We start from the raw sequence: 22,469 nt of genomic DNA, 5'->3' as shown, positions 1-22,469 counted from the left end.
AAGAGAGTTTGAAGTCTGTCCAATATACAAAGCATCTGGGCATTGTTGGCAGATGATGGCATATATGATGTTAGCTGAGGAACAGGAGAATGTTCCTGTGATTCTGTGAATAACCTGGTTAGGTCTGGTGATAATATCTCCAGAACAGATATGTGGACAAAGCTGGCAGCGGGCTTTGTTGCAAGGAAAAGTTCCAGGACTGGTGTTTCTGCAGAATAGACTGTGGTTGTTGGTGAGAATCCCCATAAGGTTGGAAGATTGTCTGTATGAGAGAACAGGCCTGTTACCTATGGCCTTCATGAGTGTGCCATCCTGCTTAAGGATAGGTTGTAGGTCTTTAATAATGCGTTGCAGTGGTTTGAGTTGGGGGCTGTAGGTTCTTACACAGCTTTTATAGCTAACCGGATGATTACTAAAAAAGTTAAGAATTTGATCTGTGTGCATCTCTTTTCTATATACTGATGTTTCCAGGTTCTCTGTTTCACTACGATTAACTAATACGTCCAGAAGAGGATCTTTGTTGTTATATTTCTTTTCAATAGTGAAAACAATATCCTTAACTGTTTCATTTAAAATGTTATTGCATCGAATGACGACAAATGTGTCATCTGCATAGCATATCCAAATGCTTGGTTTAATTACTGGTAGCACAGTCCATTCTAAGTGTTGCATTACCGCTTCTGTGATTAACCCTGAAAGCAGTGATCCCATTGGGTCCAGGTTTGCACTGGTATAACCAAGAGCAGAATTTGGCTCAATTTTTCTAAGTTTAGATGTGGTAACTGTGGGTGAAGTAAGGAAAAGAGGTGGGGTCTTCAGGCAGTAGTATGCTATTGGACCGTTTCAATGAAGTAGAGAGTAATAAAGGTATTTATTATAAACTTGTATGGCTATAATCTTTATATAGTGCCACAAAGTAAGCTTTTTGGTCTCACTCGGAATTAAAAAGTGCTCAGCTGATAAGCGAAAGGAAATTTCTTTTAATGTCAACAGTCATATGTCCTCCCAGAGGGTGGGTTAAAAATATACATTTTTTTTGCATATGAAAGCATTAATGTCTCTTTCTTTCCATGCAGTCGAGATAATGAGGATAGACTAACAATTCGTCGACAGACCATACTTCGTGAGAAGGGCAGAAGGCTGGCCAGTCGCGGACCAGCATACATGTTTAATGATCGTTCCATGAGTCTTTCTCTGGATGAGGAGCGTTTTTTGGATGCAGCAGAATATGGGAATATTCCTGTGATTCGTAAAATGCTGGAAGAATGTACATCACTAAATGTAAACTGTGTGGACTACATGGGGCAGAATGCTTTACAGCTGGCAGTTGCCAATGAGCATCTGGAGATTACAGAGCTTTTACTGAAGAAGGAGAACCTATCCCGGGTTGGGGACGCGTTGCTTTTGGCTATTAGTAAAGGTTATGTTCGGGTAGTGGAAGCCATCCTAAATCATTCTGCATTTGCTGAAGGCAAGAGACTTGCCCTAAGCCCCAGCCAGTCAGAATTCCAGCATGATGACTTTTATGCATATGATGAGGATGGAACCCGGTTCTCTCATGATGTTACTCCAATCATTCTGGCTGCCCATTGCCAGGAATATGAAATTGTTCACACCCTCTTGAGAAAAGGTGCTCGCATAGAAAGGCCACATGACTATTTCTGCAAATGCAGTGAGTGCAATCAAAAGCAAAAGCATGACTCTTTCAGTCATTCTAGGTCCAGAATCAATGCCTACAAAGGTCTGGCAAGCCCTGCCTACCTTTCCTTGTCCAGTGAAGATCCAGTAATGACTGCCTTAGAACTTAGCAATGAGCTGGCAGTGCTCGCAAACATTGAAAAAGAATTCAAGGTAAGTGTGTGGTCATCAGGTTCTGATTGTACAGCTTTAGAGAAGTCTGTTAAATGTGCTGTCCCAACCACAAAAGTGCGATGGGAGTGTGGTGACTCTCTGTCGAAAGAGCGGGTTAATTTTTTGATCTGCTATTTTTGTGTGTGGTAGCTATCTTTCAGAAGAAGTTTTTTTTGGAAGAAATCTTCCAAAAGAACTTCTTTCAAAGGACCGCTGCAGTGTAGCTCTAACCTTCTAGAGAAGTTTGTTACTTGGCTGAGTCCTTGAATGCCAGAAGTCAGCCTAGAAAAATGTGCAAGGCTTAGTTAAAATCTCAGCTATTGCAGCACAAACAGTAGCACTTCAATATTGAAAAAGTTCATCTTAGAATTAAAGGGTGGATAGATTTAGCTTTCTTCCCTGATACTTCCAGACAAAGGGGAAGTCGCAACATCAATTTCAGCCATACTTCTATTGGAACAAAAAAATTAAATAAGAGACATTAGTCTCAAAACAAATTCTATCTGGTGTGCTACAGATACAGGATTTTACTAATAGTTATATATTTTCTTCCTGAGAGATATAAAATTGGTTAATCTGCTTTCCATGTCCAGATAAGTGTACAAATGTTCATGAAATAGCAAATTTTACTGCTTGGCTTCTGGCATCTTCTTTATACAGGTAACACATTAATTTTCTTTGTCACTTTATGACAAATGTGAAATATCAAGACTTAGATGACATTATTTAAAAATGTTTGTGTCTGGCTCTTTGGCTTTTTTTATACCATTTGAATAAATACTTGATTGAAATTAAATGTGAAATGTGGATGCAGTCATCTGGCTAATCTATGCACGTAACAGATGCTGTAGTACTAAAAAGGAATACCAAGCACTGAGCCCATGACCATCCTTAGAGGTGGTGCGTGCCATCACCCAAGGCCCCACCTCTTCCCACTGCTGCTCCATCCCCACTTCATATCTTCTCCCAGCCCCACACCCTGCCTCTTTCCATCCTTGCTCTGCCACCTCCCTGCCCTATTCCACCCCTTCCTCCAAATCCCTTTCCTGAAACCATGTGGCCTGGGGGATTAGTTGGGGGGCCAGACAGCAGCAACACAGATCAAGCCTGTCCCTGCATTCACTAGTGGCAGCTGGAAAGGGAACAACCCACCCCCAGCCCATTCCATGGATTCCCAGCCACTTCTCACCCCTTCCTGCTACTACTGGTGAATACAGGGGTGGTTCCACCCCTTTCCCCAAGCTGGGAACCCCATTTCCCCAGCTGGGACTCAGGGGCCATGTTGACCCGGCTGGGGCCGAGTTGCTCCACTTCCCACTGCTTCCTGTGAGTGTGTGTGTGTGTGCAGGGGAGGTGCGGTTGTGGTCCAAACACTGCTGCCGGCACCTGGGAAATAAAAACAAACAGGAACAGTATTCCCTAATCCTATCCTGTTTGTACCATTGGCTCACAATGAGAATAAATTAACTTCTATTCTCCAAGAATGTGTGTCATACCTAAAGGATGGGTGGCTGTAAGCATTGGGAAAGCATTGACTGAGGAAAGTACTGAAGATAGTAGCCAAGGTGGATAACCAACTGTACCATAGCACACAGTTTGATATGGTGGCTAAGAAATTAAATGATATCCTTCAGTGTGTATGCAGGGAGATAGCGAGTAGAAGTAGGGAGCAGTTACTAGCACTACATATAACTTGTTCAAGTTCTGGTGCTCTACTTTTAAAAGGATGCTGAAAACTGAAAAAAAAAGGGCCAGAGAAGATCTACAATAATATTTCAAGCTTTGGAAAGCTGCCTTACAGTGAGAATCAAGGAAACATTTAGATTTCCCCAGAGAGGGTTGAGAGGTTACTTGCTTGTAGACCATAATTACCTTTGTGGAAGGACGGTTTTTTGATAACTGAAAGCTCATAAATCTAGCAGGTAAAAGCATAACAAGTTGCATTATCTTGAAACTGAGGCAAAATCACTTTGGGCTAGAAATTAGAAGGGGTTGTTTTACAGGTGCAAAAGTTAACCACTTGTTGAAATTTTGTGGCTTGTGTTCTGCAGGAACTCTACCTAGGTCATCATAATGGTCCTTATTGGCCTTACAATCTAGTAAGAGATACGTTGAATTCTCCATGGTTAAAGTAGAGTGGGGTGGGCAATAAAAAAGTAGCAGCCTACCAGGTTTAGTCCCTGGCAGCTGCAGCCACTATATTTACCTGTGTTTCTTCAGGTATCAGGCAATCACAGATCTCAGCCGTGAACCACCATTCATGGCCAGTCGGGGCTTCAGGAAGTGGCATAAACTGGGGCACTGCTTCCCACTTCTCCCATTGTCCATGAACAAAAATCCATGGCCAACGAGAGCTGCAGTTGCACAATACCTGTAGAGGTGCAGGTAAATATAGTGACTACGGCTGCCAGGGACTAACCCTGGCCAACCACATCTGGCCCATGTGCTGGTATTTGCCCTTCCACAAACCAGAGCAAACTCTGATTTGAAAAGGAGAATTTGGCTTTATAGACGCTTGGTTTCACATCACAAAAAGTGGGAAAAATAGTATCAATTTCAGAGGGATAGTCTGGGTCTTAATTTATAATGTTTGTCAAATACTTCAAGAGCCACAAATGAGAAGAGTATATCTGTTCCCGGAGCTCATCTTCTCATTTCTCTCCTGTGGCTAGTTGTGAACAGCCACTCAGCAATTCATCTAATAGTACTTGAAGGTGTAAAATGGTTTCTCATATGTTACATGTAAACAACTGTTAATTTTCTTTCTTTCCCCCTCTCCAGAATGATTACAAAAAATTGTCTATGCAATGCAAGGATTTTGTAGTTGGACTTCTTGATTTGTGCAGAAATACTGAAGAAGTGGAAGCTATTTTGAATGGAGACGTGGAGATGAGCCATAACAGTGGAGAACATCATCGTCCCAGCCTTAGACGCTTAAAACTTGCCATTAAATATGAAGTCAAAAAAGTAAGCCATGGTATTAATAAAATCATAGTTTAAATTAGTGGTAGTCTCATTAACTCATATTGCCATTCATTATTTGTATCATGCCAGCATCCAGATGCTCCACACAGGATCCGGGTCCCATTGCACTGGATACTATTCACTTGTACAGTAAGAGAGTTCCTGCCCCAAAGTACTTACTGTCTTAATAAAAAACAGTGGCTAAGGTGTGTGTGCAATACGCAAGGAGATTGTTATAAGAGAACCATATGCTTATTTGAACTAGGTGTATATGTTATTTGCAAGTTTTGCATGCATTTATTTAATGAATGAGAGATAATTAATCCAGCTTCTAAAACAAAATCATCAAATATAGTTAATTAAAATGTACAATGTAGCAGATTGGCCCCTAATAATAGAAAGATATCTTTGTGTCAAACTTTCGTGCCCTGTTCACAGAGGATTTACCTCCTGGAAAGGTCACTTTTTATTTGATGTAGGAAATTTGAAAGATGCATACAAAACTGGGCAGTGTACAGAAAAGCATCATTTATCAGCATAGATATGGGGCTCAATCTGGTAACCACCATAGGCTCCAGCCTGATTACAGTCATGGCCACCAGGCTCCTCAGTGACCTGAGCTATAATGAATATATCACCTCTATGCTGTGGTGGCCCCAACATCAGCTTCCGTGTTTAAGGGTTTGGTCTGGATCAAGAACGCACTCAGTGAATGAGGACCCAGGTACATTTGTAGCTGCGTCTCCACCTTTACTCTTTGGCTACAGCTACACAGTAGAGTTATGTTGAAATAAGATATTTCGAAAGAGCTATTTGGAAATAACACAGCTATACACAAAATGTATTTTGAAATAGCACCCAGCTATTTTGAAAAAGCATTTCTGGACGCACAGCACTATTTTGAAATAGTGCCATTGGGCGCCATTATGGCTTATTTCAAAATAGTGCTATTCTGTGTCTTTATAGCTGTGTCTACACGTGCACGCTACTTCGAAGTAGCGGCACTAACTTCGAAATAGCGCCCGTCGCGGCTACACGCGTTGGGCGCTATTTCGAAGTTAACTTCGACGTTAGGCAGCGAGACGTTGAAGTCGCTAACCTCATGAGGGGATCGGAATAGCGCCCTACTTCGACGTTCAACGTCGAAGTAGGAACCGTGTAGACGATCCGCGTCCCGCAACGTCGAAATTGCTGGGTCCTCCATGGCGGCCATCAGCTGGGGGGTTGAGAGATGCTTTCTCTCCAGCCCCTGCGGGGCTCTATGGTCACCATGGGCAGCAGCCCTTAGCCCAGGGCTTCTGGCTGCTGCTGCGGCAGCTGGGGATCCATGCTGCAGGCACAGGGTCTGCAACCAGTTGTCGGCTCTGTGTGGCCACGTCTACACGTGCAGCCAACATCGAAATAGCTTATTTCGATGTTGCGACATTGAAATAGTCTATTTCGATGAATAACGTCTACACGTCCTCCAGGGCCAGCAACGTCGATGTTCAACTTCGACGTTGCTCAGCCCAACATCGAAATAGGCGCAGCGAGGGAACGTCTACACGGCAAAGTAGCACACATCGAAATAGGGATGCCAGGCACAGCTGCAGACAGGGTCACAGGGCGGACTCAACAGCAAGCCGCTCCCTTAAAGGGCCCCTCCCAGACACAGTTGCACTAAACAACACAAGATCCACAGAGCTGACAACTGGTTGCAGACCCTGTGCCTGCAGCATAGATCCCCAGCTGCCGCAGAAGCAGCCAGAAGCCCTGGGCTAAGGGCTGCTGCCCACGGTGACCATAGAGCCCCGCAGGGGCTGGAGAGAGAGCATCTCTCAACCCCCCAGCTGATGGCCGCCATGGAGGACCCAGCAATTTCGACGTTGCGGGACGCGGATCGTCTACACGGTCCCTACTTCGACGTTGAACGTCGAAGTAGGGCGCTATTCCTATCTCCTCATGAGGTTAGCGACTTCGACGTCTCGCCGCCTAACGTCGAAGTTAACTTCGAAATAGCGCCCGACGCGTGTAGACGCGACGGGCGCTATTTCGAAGTTGGTGCCGCTACTTCGAAGTAGCGTGCTTGTGTAGACGCAGCTTGTATCTTGTGTTGTTTAGTGCAACTGTGTCTGGGAGGGGCCCTTTAAGGGAGCAGCTTGCTGTTGAGTCCGCCCTGTGACCCTGTCTGCAGCTGTGCCTGGCACCCTTATTTCAATGTGTGCTACTTTGGCGTGTAGATGTACCCTCTCAGCGCCTATTTCGATGTGGTGCCGCGCAACGTCGAAGTTGAACGTCGACGTTGCCAGCCCTGGAGGACGTGTAGACGTTATTCATCGAAATAGACTATTTCGATGTTGCTACATCGAAATAAGCTATTTCGATGTTGGCTTCACGTGTAGACGTAGCCTATAACACCTATTTCAAAATGCCTGTTTTGAAATAAGCATTACTTCTCCTGTAATGAGGGTTACGATTTTGAAATACTGCAACTGCCACATCAAATTTATTTTGAAATAATGTGTGCATAGTATAGATGCTAACAAAGTTATTTCCAAATAACAGCTGTTAACTCAAAATAACTCTGTGGTGTAAACATAGCCTTCCGGACAGCTATGCTTGTTTTGGACTGTGAAGCTCATAATGTCCTTGATGAAGTGCATGTGAACCAGAGATAAAGTATTTTTAGTAAAGGGGATTTAACCTGTTGAATTACCTACTAAAGAAGATTAGACAAATGCAGAATCTGACCATTTTCAGAGAAATCTGGAAGACCTATGATGAAGGTTTTCCACCCCGACAAAAATAATTACATCTGCACAATGAAAACTAAATTAAACTCACCAAAAGCCAATAACAAGGAAAGGTCAAGGAGATGAAATTCTATGAAGTTCAGTAACCTAATGTATCCATCCAGTTCACCTGGGCAGAAATAGAGTCCTTTTATGCAGATCTAAAATGATCTGTTTACTATGGAAAATCTTAAGAGTTAGGTGTGTAAATGGTGTGTATGGATAGAGTTTGAACTGTCATTGAGGACTAGTTAGTTAAGCATTAGATTAGTTAATACTTAGTGTGACAAAGTCCCTTGTTGACCCCTGTGGGTTCTTGCACTTCCTGGTGGTTTCTTTGGTGTGCCTCAGAGACTCACAGAGAACCCATATCTGCTTGGTACTTTCCCGAGGCAGAAGTCTCCGCTTAGCAAGCTGTCCTCTTCACCAGCAAGTCTCAACTTGGGAGGACAGGGCCAGTTCCCTTGCAGGCCCGCGCCTGTTCCAACGTAGTACCCCTCTGGGGAAGGGTGGGGGGAGTCCAGACCCACCCTCTACCCTGGACTCCAGCCCAGGGTCACTACAAGCTCAGGCGGCTGCTGGCAGGGCCTTCTCCCCTGCCCCAATGTAGCAACCTACCCCTGGGCCACTTCACCCACCGCTTCCCCGTGTTACCTCTTGCTCTTGCTCTTGCTCTTGCTCTTGCTCTTGCTCTTGCTCACACCTTCCAAACCCTTCCCCCTGCAACCAGCTATGGGGAACTTTTTATAGGGAGTGCAGGGCCTCAGCTAGCCAATGACTGCTGACTGTGGCTACTAGTTAATGAGGCCCCCAGCTGTCTGCCTTAATTGGGAAACAAAAAGGCATTCCCCCACCAGCCCGTATAGCAGCCCTCTTGCAGGATCCTGTAGCCCCCAGGCAGTGGCCTCTCACATTAGTTAAGTATTAGAACAGGTTACTAGTTGAGGTTGTGGAATCCTTGTAATTGGAGGTTTGTAAAAAATAGTTTTCTAAGAACAAACATAGTAGGGAAGACCTAACTATACTCAATCCAGCCATAGTCTGTGGGGTAGGGTTGCCAATTTTCTAATTGCACAAAACTGAACACCCATGCTCTGCCCTTTGCCCCATCCTTTCAACAATGTATCACTCTTCTCGAAGGCCACACCCTCCATTCACTTCATCTCCAGTCCCTCTATCACTCACTTTCCTCCATCCTCACTCACTTGCTCATTTTTTCAAGGCAAAGGGTTGGGGTGCAGGAGGGGATGAAATTTCAGGCTGGAGGTGTGGGATCTGGTATGGGGTCAAGAAATGAGGAGTTCGGGGTAGGGAGGGGCTCTGGGCTAGGGCAGGGGTAGGGGTGTGGGCTCTGTGGTGGAGCTATGGGTGAGGGCTTTGGGGTACAGGAGGGGGCTCCAGGCTAGAAGGTGGAGTCAAGTGATTCAGGATCCGAGGAGGGGCTCAGGACTGAGGCAGGGAGTTGGGAAGTGGAAGAGGGTGCAGGATCCAAGAGGGAGTTTGGTTGCATGAGGGGGCTCAGGACTGGGGGGAGCAGGAAGCAGGTTCTGGGCTGTGCTTACCTGGTAGAACTCACTTGAAGTGAGGCCACATCCCTCAGCTCCTAGGCATAGGGACAACCAGCTGGCTCTGCATGGTGCATGCTGCCTCCACTCACACATACTGCTCCAGCAGCTCCCACTGGCTGCAGTTCCCAGCTAACAAGAGCTGCAGACCCAGCATACAGAATGGGGACAACACACAGAGCACCTCTGGCTGTCCCTCCATCAAGGAGCCACATGGAGCCTGGTAGGAAGCATGCCAGATTTTTTTAAAGTTATATCTTAATCACAAATTTTCTGACATAAAGTCTTTAGTGAAAAATTGCACTATCATAATCACTGACATGAAGTGGTTAACCATGGAAATCATGGGTTTTTTTCACCCTCATTTTGAGGGATGCCGGGATCTCACATTCCTGAAGTTCTTCACATTGGATCCCCTCAGTATACAAAGACGCCATAAAAACAAGCAGTCTGGTAGCACCTGAAAGACTAACAAATGTATTTATTAGGCAATGCGCTTTCCTGAGTAAGACCCATTTGGTCTGAACGGGACTGCTTGTTTTCTGTGAAGCTACAGAGTAACACAGCTACCCTTCAAAGACTCCTCAGTGCCCTCAATGCCAGGCCAGATTTTGATGACACTAATGTCAATGGCAACATTCCCATGGACTGTAATGGGACAATTAGATTGCTTTCTTAAAAGTCATTAAACTTATCAGTACTCTCACTTTTCAGTAAAATAGCATGTCAATTTTGAATAGAGCAATTGGATTCAGTGTCTCATTTCTATATTTTTCTCATTTCGCATGATTATATTGCAATGAAATAACATAGGCCATTATTGTGACATACATGTGGGATGAAGTTAAAAGCACAGGCAAAGGCGTTCAATTGAAATGGGAACAGGAGGTTGACCTAAATGAAACTTCCTCCAGTTAGAAGAATAAGTTAACATTTTTTTAAAAGTTTTAAGTAGTCACACAGAATCCAATTTGACATTAGGACCAGCAGCTAAAATTCCTGCCATGGCTAGCGGTACGCTCGCATTCTGGGGAAACTATGCGTACCTAAAAGAGCAGATTGCCGTTTTACACTACTGTACATTCTGGTGTTCAGAATGTTTACTGAGCTGTTATTCCGACAATCTATATCCATCACTGGTGGCTAACATTTTATTTAGTGGTATTCTGACAATAATGTTCTTTTGTTGTGTTCCTTTTCTTTGTCATAGTTTGTAGCACATCCAAACTGCCAGCAACAACTTCTTTCAATCTGGTATGAGAATCTCTCAGGTTTACGTCAGCAGACCATGGCAATGAAGTTTCTAGTCGTTCTTGCAGTTGCGGTAGGGCTGCCTTTCCTGTCTGTGGCTTACTGGATTGCTCCATGCAGCAAGGTTAGTTTGTACAGTTTTGTAAAAGTATCTGCCTGCAAAGATGAAACATATGTATAAATTACCAATGCACCGAGGAAAGCTTCAGTGGAATGTTATTTAATGCCAGACTGTAATGGAATAGCAGCACGATGACACACTCAGACATTCACAGTAAAACAATTAAGAGCATCACATGGAATGTAATGAATATTAAATGAAGAAATAATCAGGGAGGGAAGGAAGCATTGCCGTCTAGAAATAATGAATCAAAGTACTCTCCATTTTGTTGCTATACTGTTAAATAAACATATAGTAGCTAAATTATTTAACAAAATTAATACATATATGGGGACTAAGGGAAAAACATTACAAAGAAATTAAATACTAATGTAGTGAGAAATTGCCCACCAGAGTATTTAGGCAGAGATAGTAAGCACTGCAATTAGCAGGTTTTCTTCCTTCTCCCTTGTGATACCCAGTTTGCCAGCTATCTACAATTTGGAAGGTATTTATTATTCACAGAAAAATATGTGGCTCTGAACCTGATTGATATCAAGGGCCCTCAGTTAGAAGGGTGGATTAAGTTGATGTTGTGTATAGAAGCCATTAAAATAAAATAAAGGCAGGAAGCAAACCATAACTTCATGTCAGAATAAAATAAATCTCTTAAATTCGCATCAAGCTAACACAGCTGTTACTAGAACTCACCTTTATCTAAAATTCAGAATTAAAACCACTTAGCTAGCTACGTATGCTTTCACACAGATAAAATGTCATCTTTGTTTATATTTACTGCTCACAAACCGCCAATAGATACTGTCCAAATATCTGCCCAGCATAGATCTGCGTATGTCTGAAATTAATGATTTTCATGTGTTCTATTGGTATGGTATAAATACATTGAAGTGAATTAAACTATTTTGATAGTCTGGTGTAACTGAACTGAATTTAGCATGATATAATTTGAATGAACTTGAAGTTTGTATAAAAAAGCTGTACACGAGGGAAGAAATCCTGGCTCCATTGGCATCAGTGGGGCTCAGGATTTAACCCCACAATGAGGGCCTTCTTCAGGACCTTGACTTGAAAAGATCCCTGGGATGCACTGATGAAAAACCTTAGAGCATTCAAACCACTTTTTAGCACTGAGCCAATAAATTTTGTTGTTGCCAAAAAAAAGTGATGCTTAAATAACCATATGATTGCATCTGTCATTGCTGCAACCTGAGGGCTTGTCAAGATAATGTTAAGGCTCATTTCATTTTGGGAGTGTTTTTCAGAGCAGCCACATAGTCTTTTCTGCATGCATTTACAAAACACACTTACTTCAGTATGGCTTCTAGAGCTGAATGTCAGTTTGGATGATCCATGTGGCAGAATCTGTTTCCAATGGAGATATGGCCAAATTCTCCCATTCATATAATTTTGATTTTGTTTAGAAATATCTATCTGGTCACTAATTCAAAGTTTCCTCCCTGGACCATTTTAGTAATCCTGCTGTCATATGAGGTAAAGGAGACACTGTAAAATTAAAATTATACATTGTAAATAAACAATTTTTTGCTGATTAACAACTTAGATTTTTAAAGGTATATCCAGTTTCCTTAACTTATTGTTTGCTTGTTTGTTTGTTTGGATTTCTCTCAGCCTGGACAATAAAAATCAATTTAGTCAGTTCCATTTTTGTTAATAGTCTCTACTGTTTTTATAACACTTTTGTCTTTCAACATGCTTTCAGATTCATAGTGCTTCAGCATTTGGGTTTCAAATATTGCAGGGAAGTGTCTATTTATTGTTTTTTATTGTTGTTAAAAACACTTCTTTTACTGGATTGTAAAATCATTTTGATTGACCTTTAGTGTCAGAACATATGTTTCTGCATGGCATTTTTGTCCAATTTCAGTTGATTGTATCTCTTTAAAACTTAAAACTAAAAAAACTCCAGTTTTGCAGTTGATTCTCCTCCTGACATAACTGTTTAAAGATTTTGTTACACTTTATGATGTTAATGGGCAAGTTAGTTCAACTTTTTCTAAGTATTGCAGTTATTGCTGTTCTTCATTTTTATTTTATAGATATGCCTCTTAGGCCACATCTACATGGGCAGCCTCTGTCAACAGTGAAACCTCAGCAGTACCTCTGTCAACAGATAGCATCTACACACAAAAGCAGATCAAAAGAGCAAGCCACTCTGCCAACAGAGAGCAGCCAGATTGCCCTGCCCTTTCTTGACAGAATGTCAAAGGCAGCTGTAGCTCCTGCCGCTGCCCTTTGAAATGGCATGGCAGCACTGTTCTGCTACACCACGCGGCTCTGGGGGGGACAGCAGCATCATCTGAGTGGTGTTAAGGCTGCACTGTCGTAGGCCCCGCCCCTTCTGCCCTTGGCCTCACCTCTTCCAGCGGGCCCCTTACTCCTACCCTGTCCCAGAGCCCCTGGTGGCTGTCAGTCCTGCTGCTCGTAGCCTTTAAGGTCAGAATGGACCATCATGGTCAGCTAGTCTGAGCTCCTGCATATTGCAGTCTACAGTACCTTACGCATCCCCTCCTTTAATAGAGCCCTGCTGTCTGGCTCAGTTACTGAAGTCCTCAAATCATGACTGAAAGACTTCAAATTATAGAGCATTCACCACTGACATTAGTTGAAACTTGAAAGAGACCCATGCCCCATGCTGCAGAGGAAGGTGAAACCCCTCCAGTGTCTCTGCCAGTCTACCATAGGAGAAAATTCCTTCCCAGTCACAAGTACAGCAATCTGACAGACTGTGAGCATGTGGACAAGATCCAATCTTTTAAGTACAGGTTGAACCTCTCTAATTTGGAACTCTCTCGTCCAGCAAACTCTGTAATCTTGCATGATTTTAGTTAGCTAGAAGACCACTTATCATGTGTGTGGCCAGGGCTGTTTATAAGTTTTTCCTAATGTCCAAATCTCAGGTTGCACAGATGTAACTAAGGGCAAATTTTGGCTTTTTAAAATTAAGAAAATTACACTTTCCAACAGTGAGGAAGGAACAAAAAACTTGTTAGCAAAAAGGTAGTGGTCACATTTCTTAGGGTATGCCTCCAAGCTTCTTTTACAGATCTGAATAAAGCCATTATTTTCACATGCACATCCTTTGTCACATGGAAATCCCATGCTACAGAGGAAGACTGTATGTATCTGTCACACCACTGCTTCAGGAAGCATACTCTTCCCCAGGGATGGAGAATATTATCTCTGTAGAACTCCCAGTCCACTGGGAATGAGGAACCAATTGTGGTTTCAGATTCAGATCCCCTGTTATTTTGCCACTAACTCACTGAGCTGGCTCACTTCTCTCTTCTATATCCATGTCATCTACCAAGATTTATGATCCAGTGATGCTGAATGCCCTCAACACCTATTAAATCTAATGCCTAGTCAGTGCAGGAAGTTCTAATATTAAGCCCTGTCTTTCTGTTTCCCCATTCCATCCATAATTAATGTTTTATGTCTTGCATCTTCTCCACAGGTACAAAGTTACAAAACTTCTGTTCTTAAACCATATCTGGTCACTTCTCAAATATAGGTGTCAAAAATAACTTCCAGACAATCTGTAACCTATTTATTTCAGTGAGTTTTTATTACATCTAATAAAGATTTTTCTATCTTTTGGGAACCAGGGGCTTTGATGGTCTTTTAGATTTTTTTCTTTAAATTTCTTGAGCAGCTATTGTAGCATTAACCTGATTTCCTTCCATATTTCTGCTTCTTCCATGGGTCTGTCTCTTTCTGGCATCTATCTCCCAGTTCCATCCTCGTTTGCGAATGCAGGCAGATAATGCATTTAAAAGGATACTGTCAAGGTATTTTGTTTATCATTCTCAAAATCTCTTATTCACTGTTGCTTATAACTCACCTCAGGGAAGTTTGAAAATGAAACTTGTAACAGGTATCCTTTCACACTACACCACACACAGAATAATCAGTTGTTGGGCACCACATCAGATGGAGTGAATTGATTATTTTTAGAAAACAAAAGACACAGTAATTGTTTAGTGGGGGTGGGGCTCAAAATACGTAAAGAATTGCATATATTTGCAAAAGGCTGTGTAGAAGAGTAGAAAAGTCAAATTTGGGGGCTTTTAACCTTGACAGTGTTCCTTTAATAATTTTATGTTTTACACTTAACTACCTTTTTCAGTAAATTATCTCTGGGTTTTTTTGACCATACCACATCCCTATTATATCCTTCACTGATCTCTTATTCTTTGCTGGCCAAAGCCTGACTTTGATCTTTAAACAATGATTCTAAATAACTACAGGTTGAACCTCTGTAGTCCGGCACCCTCAGGACCAGACTAGTGCCGAACTAGAGAATTTGCTAAACCTTGGAGGTTATAGTCAATATTATCTAGCAGCATTATCAGGACTTCATTCATTTTTCCCACACCGAAGTGTCCTAAGCAGGAAGGCCATGAGGCCCAATCAGCTCCAACTCTTGCATTGAAGTCACCAAAGATGTACAGTTGTTCACCAGCAGGTATTTGCGCTACAGCAGCACTAAGCACGTCTAGCCTCTGGCAAAAGACCTCCCGGACGCCCCCAGTTGCACTACAAAGATGTCTGCAAGAGAGACCTCAGAGAGGTAGACATCGAGCTGGACAACTGGGAAGAACTAGCAGACGACCACGGCAGATGGAGGCAGGGGTTACACAAGGGCCTTCAGAAGGGCCAGATGAAGATCAGACAGCTAGCAGAGGAGAAGCGAGCGCACAGAAAGCACAATAAGGACTTGCCAGACACCCACTACATCTGCAAGAGATGCAGCAAGGACTGTCACTCTCGTGTGGGTCTTCATAGTCACAATAGATGCTGTAAATGAAGTCTTCAGTTGAACCTTTAAAGGGCACAATCCATAGTCTATGCAGACTGAAGGATGCCTACTATCAGGACTTCCGCTTCTTACAGAAATCTTGGAAGATGTTCAGGGGTAGATTACAGCTAAATAACATCACAGAACGCTGAGACCCAGGATTGGTGGCTGTAGACAAACTTTATGGTACCATGGGAAACTTGAGCACACCCATGGCAAGTGGACATCTGGCTAACTAAAATCACACCAGACCATGGATGTTGCTAGCCCAGAGAGTGCCAGACTAGAGATGTTCAACCTGTATTAGTAGTAACTAATGCTTGATGTCTCTCCTTACCTTTTTCAGTAGCCACCAATACTGTTTCAGCCAATGTCCCCTTGAGGTTAGCTTTGAATACTTCATCTATTTTGACACATATAATGACTGTCATCACCTAAAATCACAGACAGACATTTTGTGCCTAGCTTGCAATCAGATTAATTCATTAGGATTCATGAGAGTCATGCAAGAAACTACCAATGTCTTTAAAATAGATATTTAGATAGCCTAGATTGGTGTGAGCTTACGTGAATTTTCAGGTTTGTTTAGTGTTATATTAAACCAATCTAAATGTCTGTTCAAGGTTTAGTCATCTCTCTTTGTAGATGTTTAAGGAAATTTCCATTAAGAGAATCAAGAAAATGGAAGAAGCTATGGAAGTGTACACACAACCTTTTGGGGCCTATTTCAATGTTAAAAACTAAAAAGCAAGGCAGGTCAGAAAAACTGTTCTTGCTATCCTAATTCTGCCTGATAAGTTGGATGCTATATCAAGGTATAACCTGTTGTCCCTATCTTTATTGTGGTCCCATTGATAGTTCAGTTTTCTTACTTACAAGCTAAACACTATTTCTTCCATTTCCTTTACTGCTTCTTAAAGATCTCAAGGATGTATATAAAAAATAAAACTTTCCAGTAACAATTAATGTTAATTTAAATGAGCTATAAAATAGGTGCAGAGGAGAACAAGGAAAAAATATTAGTAATATTTTAAACATTGCTTTATAGAAAGGAATATTGGCATTTAATGGCAAAATTGTCACTCTTGTTTCTGAAGTTAGCCAATAAATATACATTTTTGCAAGCTTAATTTCATTGACACCACAGTGTTTTCATTGTCTTTATTTACTGTGCTTTTGACATAAGTGTACTTTTAAACGTACTTTTAAAAAGTTGCTAGAATTTGTGTTTTGTTTTATGTTTCAGCTGGGGAGGATAATGCGTGGACCGTTCATGAAGTTTGTAGCACATGCAGCCTCTTTCATCATTTTTCTTGGTCTGCTAGTCATGAATGCAGCCGACAGATTTAACGGCACCAAACTCCTACCTAATGAAACCAGTACTGATCATGAAAACCAGCTGTTCAGAGTGAAGACATCTTCCTTTTCATGGATGGAGATGCTCATTATCTCTTGGGTAATAGGTAAAGATTATTTTTCACTTAGAGTTTAGTTTTGCAGGGATGGCAATAGTGCTGAATTCCAGTTATACAGATTGGCTACATCTACACTAGAATGCTATGTCAAAGTAGCTTATTTCGAAGTAGTGACATTGAAATAAGCTACTTCAACACATAGGCTACGTCTACACGTGCAGCCAACATCGAAATAGTCTATTTCGATGAATAACGTCTACACGTCCTCCAGGGCCGGCAACGTCGATGTTCAACTTCGACGTTGCTCAGCCCAACATCGAAATAGGCGCAGCGAGGGAACGTCTACACGTCAAAGTAGCACACATCGAAATAGGGATGCCAGGCACAGCTGCAGACAGGGTCACAGGGCGGACTCAACAGCAAGCCACTCCCTTAAAGGGCCCCTCCCAGACACAGTTGCACTAAACAACACAAGATACACAGAGCTGACAACTGGTTGCAGACCCTGTGCCTGCAGCATAGATCCCCAGCTGCCGCAGAAGCAGCCAGAAGCCCTGGGCTAAGGGCTGCTGCCCACGGTGACCATAGAGCCCCACAGGGGCTGGAGAGAGAGCATCTCTCAACCCCCCAGCTGATGGCCGCCATGGAGGACCCGGCAATTTCGACGTTGCGGGACGCGGATCGTCTACACGGTCCCTACTTCGACGTTGAACGTCGAAGTAGGGCGCTATTCCTATCTCCTCATGAGGTTAGCGACTTCGACGTCTCGCCGCCTAACGTCGAAGTTAACTTCGAAATAGCGCCCGACGCGTGTAGACGCGACGGGCGCTATTTCGAAGTTGGTGCCGCTACTTCGAAGTAGCGTGCACGTGTAGACGCAGCTATAGTGTCCACATATGCTCTGGGGCTAGTGCTGTAGATGTTCAGCGTTGCCATAGCAACACACAACATCAAAAGGAGCCCCCCCAGAGAGCAGCTACACACAAAAGCGGCTCCTTTTGAAATAAGGGGCCAGGAAAGCCTGTGGACAGGGTCACAGGACAGACTAGCCCTTCCAGGGCAACAGCAAGCTGCTCCTTTAAACGGCCCCTCCCAAATACACTTGGCCTGCACAGCACAGGGCCTGCGAGCTGACACCAGACTCACAGATCCAGTGGCATGCAGCTGTGGACCCCCAGCAGCAGCAGCAGCAGCCAGAGGCCCTCAGGGTCATCACCAAGACAGGAGCCGCCCTGCTTGGTGCTGCGCAGGAGGCCACCCAGCATCTCCTGGAAAGCGAGCCCTCCTTGGGGGATGAAGGGTTGCCCCAGACCATGGGGCCCTCCTGGTCCCCCTTCCCCCCAATGGTTGCTCCGTTGGCTACGGAGCTATCCAATCACCGCAGAGTGGTGGGAGCACCTGGTCCTGGCAAAGTAGGATGATGACCACTGGCTCCGGAATGTCCAGATGCCCTGACAGATGTTCCTGGAATTCCGCCAGTGGCTCACCCCTGCCCTGAAGCACCATGACACCTGCATGCGGCGCACCCTCACTGTTGACAAACAGGTCGGCATCGCTGTCTGGAAGCTGGCCACACCAGACAGCTACTGATCTGTAGGACACCAGTTCGGTGTGGGCAAGGCAGCTGTTGGGGCCATCGTCATGGAGGTAAGGAGGCGCCGGAGGGTGGCGAGAACCTGGGGCTCAACAGCTGCCCATGACTGGCTGCAGCAGTGGTGGGCTGGTCCTGGCAATGGTCCCTGCCCAGGCTGGCTGCAGCAGTGCGACGTCCCTGGCTGGCTGGCTGATACCGCAGTGCTGTCATGACCCTCGGATGGTGCAGCTGCGGAAAGGTGGGGGAAGAGAGAGGATGGACACTAGTACTGGACCCTGGCCCGTGGCCCATCCCCCTCCCACCCCCCCATGGGCACCAGGTCCCCATGCCCTGTCCCCCAGCCATGGGCGCTGCGTCCGTGTGGGCAGCCCCCTTTGGGGTTTCAGTCCCCCCACCCTTCCCCCCCGGGGATGGGGCGTGGTGCTGTCCATGGGAGCAGGTGCTGATGTGCTCTGGGGGCCATGCCGCTGTACCGGGGCCATGGTCTGGCTGGGCTGTGGTGAGCTGGGGTTGGCTGGGTATGGGGGGGGGGCCAGTCATGTCTCATGCACTGTAACCCAGGGGTGTGCGCCTATGGGGTACATATCTGAAGGCTCACTGCCGCAGCTGGGGGACACCCGTCAGGCAGGTGCCAGGCTGGAGCTCCAGGAGAGGAGGTTGATCTGGAGCTCCCCATCACTGGACCCCTCCTACACAGTCCCAAGGGCTGGCTTCTCTGGGGGCCCCTAGGGTGCAGGTCTGGCCTCCAGGCTGGACTCCTTGTCTGAGGCCTGCTGGGGCTCCTCAGCTGCTGTGTCAAGGGTGGCCGTGGGTGGGGAGGAGGTGTACCGGAGGCCCAGGATTGCCCTGAGCTCCCTGTAATAGGAGCAAGCAGCAGGGGCAGCCCCAGATTGGTCGACTGTGTCCCAGGCCCGGGGGTAACCATGCTGCAGCTCCTTAACCTTGCTCCTGACGTGATCAGGAGTGTGGGCTGGGTGACCCTGGGCAGCCAGGCCCTCAGCCAGCTGGGCAAGTGCTTCTGCATTCCGCCTCTTGCTCCCCAATTACCTGTAGCACCTCCTCCTCACCCCAGAGGGTCCTTGAGCTTGGCATCCATCCAGGAGAGACCTGGACATCTCTTTCTTCTGCCTTGCTGGCTGGATGCCTGGGAGCCCTGGGTACCCTTGGGAGGGGATGCCCTGGGGTGCTCAGGGGGCTGGCTGGCTGCCATGGGTGGTGGGTGGGTGTCTTGGGGCCTCTGGAGGGCATGCAGGGTGAGCATGTGTGGGTTCTGCTGCCTGTACACTCTCAGCTTCCTGGCATAGGAAATCTGGGTCCGTGGTGCTTTAAGGGCTGCTGCGTGTGAAGACCATAGAGGCCCGCAGGGGATGGATAGCACATCTCAACCCCTCGGCTGATTGCCACCATGGAGGACCCTGCTATTTCAAAGTAGCATGATGAGGATCGTCTACACACGGCCTTGTTCAATGTTGAACATTGAAGTAGGGTGCTATTCCCATCTTCTGATGGGGATATCAATTTCAATGTCTCGCCACCTAACGTCGATTTCAACTTTGAAGTAGTGCACAGTGTGTGTGGACAAGACGCGCTATTTCAAAGTTGGGCTGGCTACTTCAAAATAGTTGGCTAGTGTAGACGCAGCTATTATTACCAGTCTGACACGGAAAAACTACGCAGCAGAAGGGGAAAACATCTACATCTTTTATTTTCTTTGCAGTCAGCCTCAATATGATACAGATGATTAATTCAATATCTTAATCCTATGGAATGATTTTATAATATTAACAATCTGATTTTGTATCTGCTTCTGCCGCTTTATTGAGTAGTATTTTATTGTGCAGATAATCCCTTTGAAATGAATAGGACTTCTTGTGAAATAAGGTACTGCTACCGAAGTAGTAGCCTAGCCTCCCAAAATGTTACGGGGCAAATTCTGCCACCATCACATAAGTTGAAAAGATTTTTGATTTTACCCATAAATTCGGTGGAGTAAAGTACTTGTCCGTGTAAGTAAGGATCCCAGGACTTGTCCTTAGGAAAGTCCATCATAAGAGAAACCCAAAATCAAGCAACATAGGCCAATGATCCTGCAGTTTTTATTCAAGCAAACGCCTATCAAAATCACTGGAAGTTGGTGTTTTGGCTAAGAGGGACAGGATTGAGGTCATGCACTGCTCTGTTTTTGCATGTAGAATTCCTTTCTGGTCTTGGTATAGATGACAAGAGTGTTTCCTATAAGCTGGCTGCTTGGGTAGCTATCCGGGACAGATTCAGGTGCCCCCTAATTGATTGGCAGAGCTCCCACAACTACCCACAGCTGGCAGTGTATGTTTCGAATGATAGTACATATCTGCATATGTCTTGGTGCACATAACAAAATTTATTCCACCCAGGGATGGAAAAAAATGAAAGAGAATGCGGAACGCCAGCTTTTGTTTTAAGGTACCAAAGAGTAACGTGCATTTTTACAACGTATAAAATGTGTGTTGTTACCAAAAGTCACAGCTTGATAAACTTTCGACTGTTCCCCTGCATCTACAGTCTGTGCACCGTTGAAACCCTCGGACTTGCAAAGGAGGGGTGGGGGGATTCCTCAGCTGTACAGCTCCAATACCCCTACAGGCTTCCGGAGACATTGTGCCTGAGTCAGGCATATGCCTCCCAGAACACGAACATTCAGGTATTACACATGTTGCAGAGCTGTGCGTAAACATTCATGCCCTAAGGATTTTAACTTTGCTAAGCATTTAGTGTAGAGCATAATTAGAACATCAGCACTGAACTAATACTTCTTTCCCCTAAAGACGTGTCAGAAAAATTCATAAATGGTATGTAACTTACAGTGTCTCTCTTTCAAATCCCAAGATTTTAGAGCAATCATTTGCAAGGACAGTTTAAATCCCATTTAATTTATAATCCCTCACCCTTAAGTGGTGTGGCTCTTCCTGTCCCTCTGTTAACATTGACTACACTTATAGCTTCAGTCTTGCTGGAGTGCTATTCAGCGGAGCTTAATATAAAGACCTTAATTTAATATACTTTTACTTTTTTAAGGAGCAATCTTTTGTAAATTGACTTCCATGAGGGAGTTTACATATGGGAGGTTGTAGCATTTTATAGGCTTTCTGTGACTGAAATCAGAGAAAGTTATTTCTATAGTCTTTAAAAGCACTAACAGTTTCTCTACTTTAAGATATTTAACCAAGTAAATGAATATATTAGTATAGCATGTAAATTATTTTGCACTTCATAAAATCATAGAATCGTAGAGCTGGAAGAAACCTCAGAAGGTCATCAATTCCAGCTCCCTTCCCACAGCGGAATCAATCCTAACTAAATCACTCCAGCCAGGACTTTGTTATTTTAACATAATTCATCTGCTAATAAATGAATACATATTAATTACTCAGTCTAAGAACTTTAATTATATTAATTAAACCTATATATTGTAATCTCTTTTACAAGCAAAGCTGCCATGACTGTATAATACATTATTGTGCTACCTAAATATAATACGTGTAAATATTAATAAAAAATGAGTTACTGTCATTTGAAAATGACATATATTTATAGGTGTATATATAGACCTATAGGTGTGTAGGTCTATGTTGCTGCCCCTAACACACAATCTCTGAGAGTGGCCATGCCTCTTTGGTGTCATGCCCTGGACTGACAGTCTGGAAAGGGGAAAATTAGCAGCCTCTAGGATGTAAACTCTCAGGCAGGCAGAGCAGGGAAGTTTCGAGTGGTCTAGCCTTCACATGAGGATGAATGTAATGGGGACAGCTCTCACCTCCTGCAAGTCCCATCCCACAGCACCTGGCAAAGTGCATGTTCCTGCACTCACATAGTCCTTCTGCCTTTTGGCTGCTCAGCTCTCCAGCCAAGTCACACTTCATGTGCAAATAAGACCCTTCCAGGATAAATGTTTCCCAAGTCCTGTCTTGGTGCCCGCTCTGTAGTCTCTCAGATGGATTCACCACTTGGAGAGAATGGTGCCTCCAGGGCTTCCCTTTCTGGGGACAGCTCCTTGTCCCTAGCTCAGGCTTTACCTCACTTCATCAGTTCACCATAGCCTGCTCCCCAACTCTGCTCAAGTGGTGCCTCCCTGCCTTCCC

General features: G+C 44.5%; 1 protein-coding gene across 3 annotated transcripts in view; it reads left to right on the top strand.

The window, feature by feature from the left end:
- The window catches only part of TRPC6 (transient receptor potential cation channel subfamily C member 6), a 138,528-nt gene that overhangs the window by 79,320 nt on the left and 36,739 nt on the right, over positions 1-22,469 (top strand). For 2 of the 3 annotated variants that reach the window (XM_074981683.1, XM_074981675.1), the window contains exons 1-4: positions 1,078-1,851; positions 4,633-4,818; positions 10,362-10,526; positions 16,589-16,805. In XM_074981683.1, coding sequence (XP_074837784.1) covers positions 1,165-1,851; positions 4,633-4,818; positions 10,362-10,526; positions 16,589-16,805 — 1,255 coding nt within the window. In that variant the 5' untranslated portion in view covers positions 1,078-1,164. Of the gene's footprint in view, positions 1-1,076; positions 1,852-4,632; positions 4,819-10,361; positions 10,527-16,588; positions 16,806-22,469 lie in introns of those variants that run through there. The other variant, XM_074981666.1, reaches the window with a different exon arrangement.

The sequence above is a fragment of the Carettochelys insculpta genome, chromosome 1 (genome assembly GCF_033958435.1).
Source record: "Carettochelys insculpta isolate YL-2023 chromosome 1, ASM3395843v1, whole genome shotgun sequence".
In the NCBI taxonomy this organism is placed as follows: domain Eukaryota; kingdom Metazoa; phylum Chordata; order Testudines; family Carettochelyidae; genus Carettochelys; species Carettochelys insculpta.
Note: the sequence above shows the minus strand (reverse complement) of the source record. Positions and strands in the feature narration are given on the sequence as shown.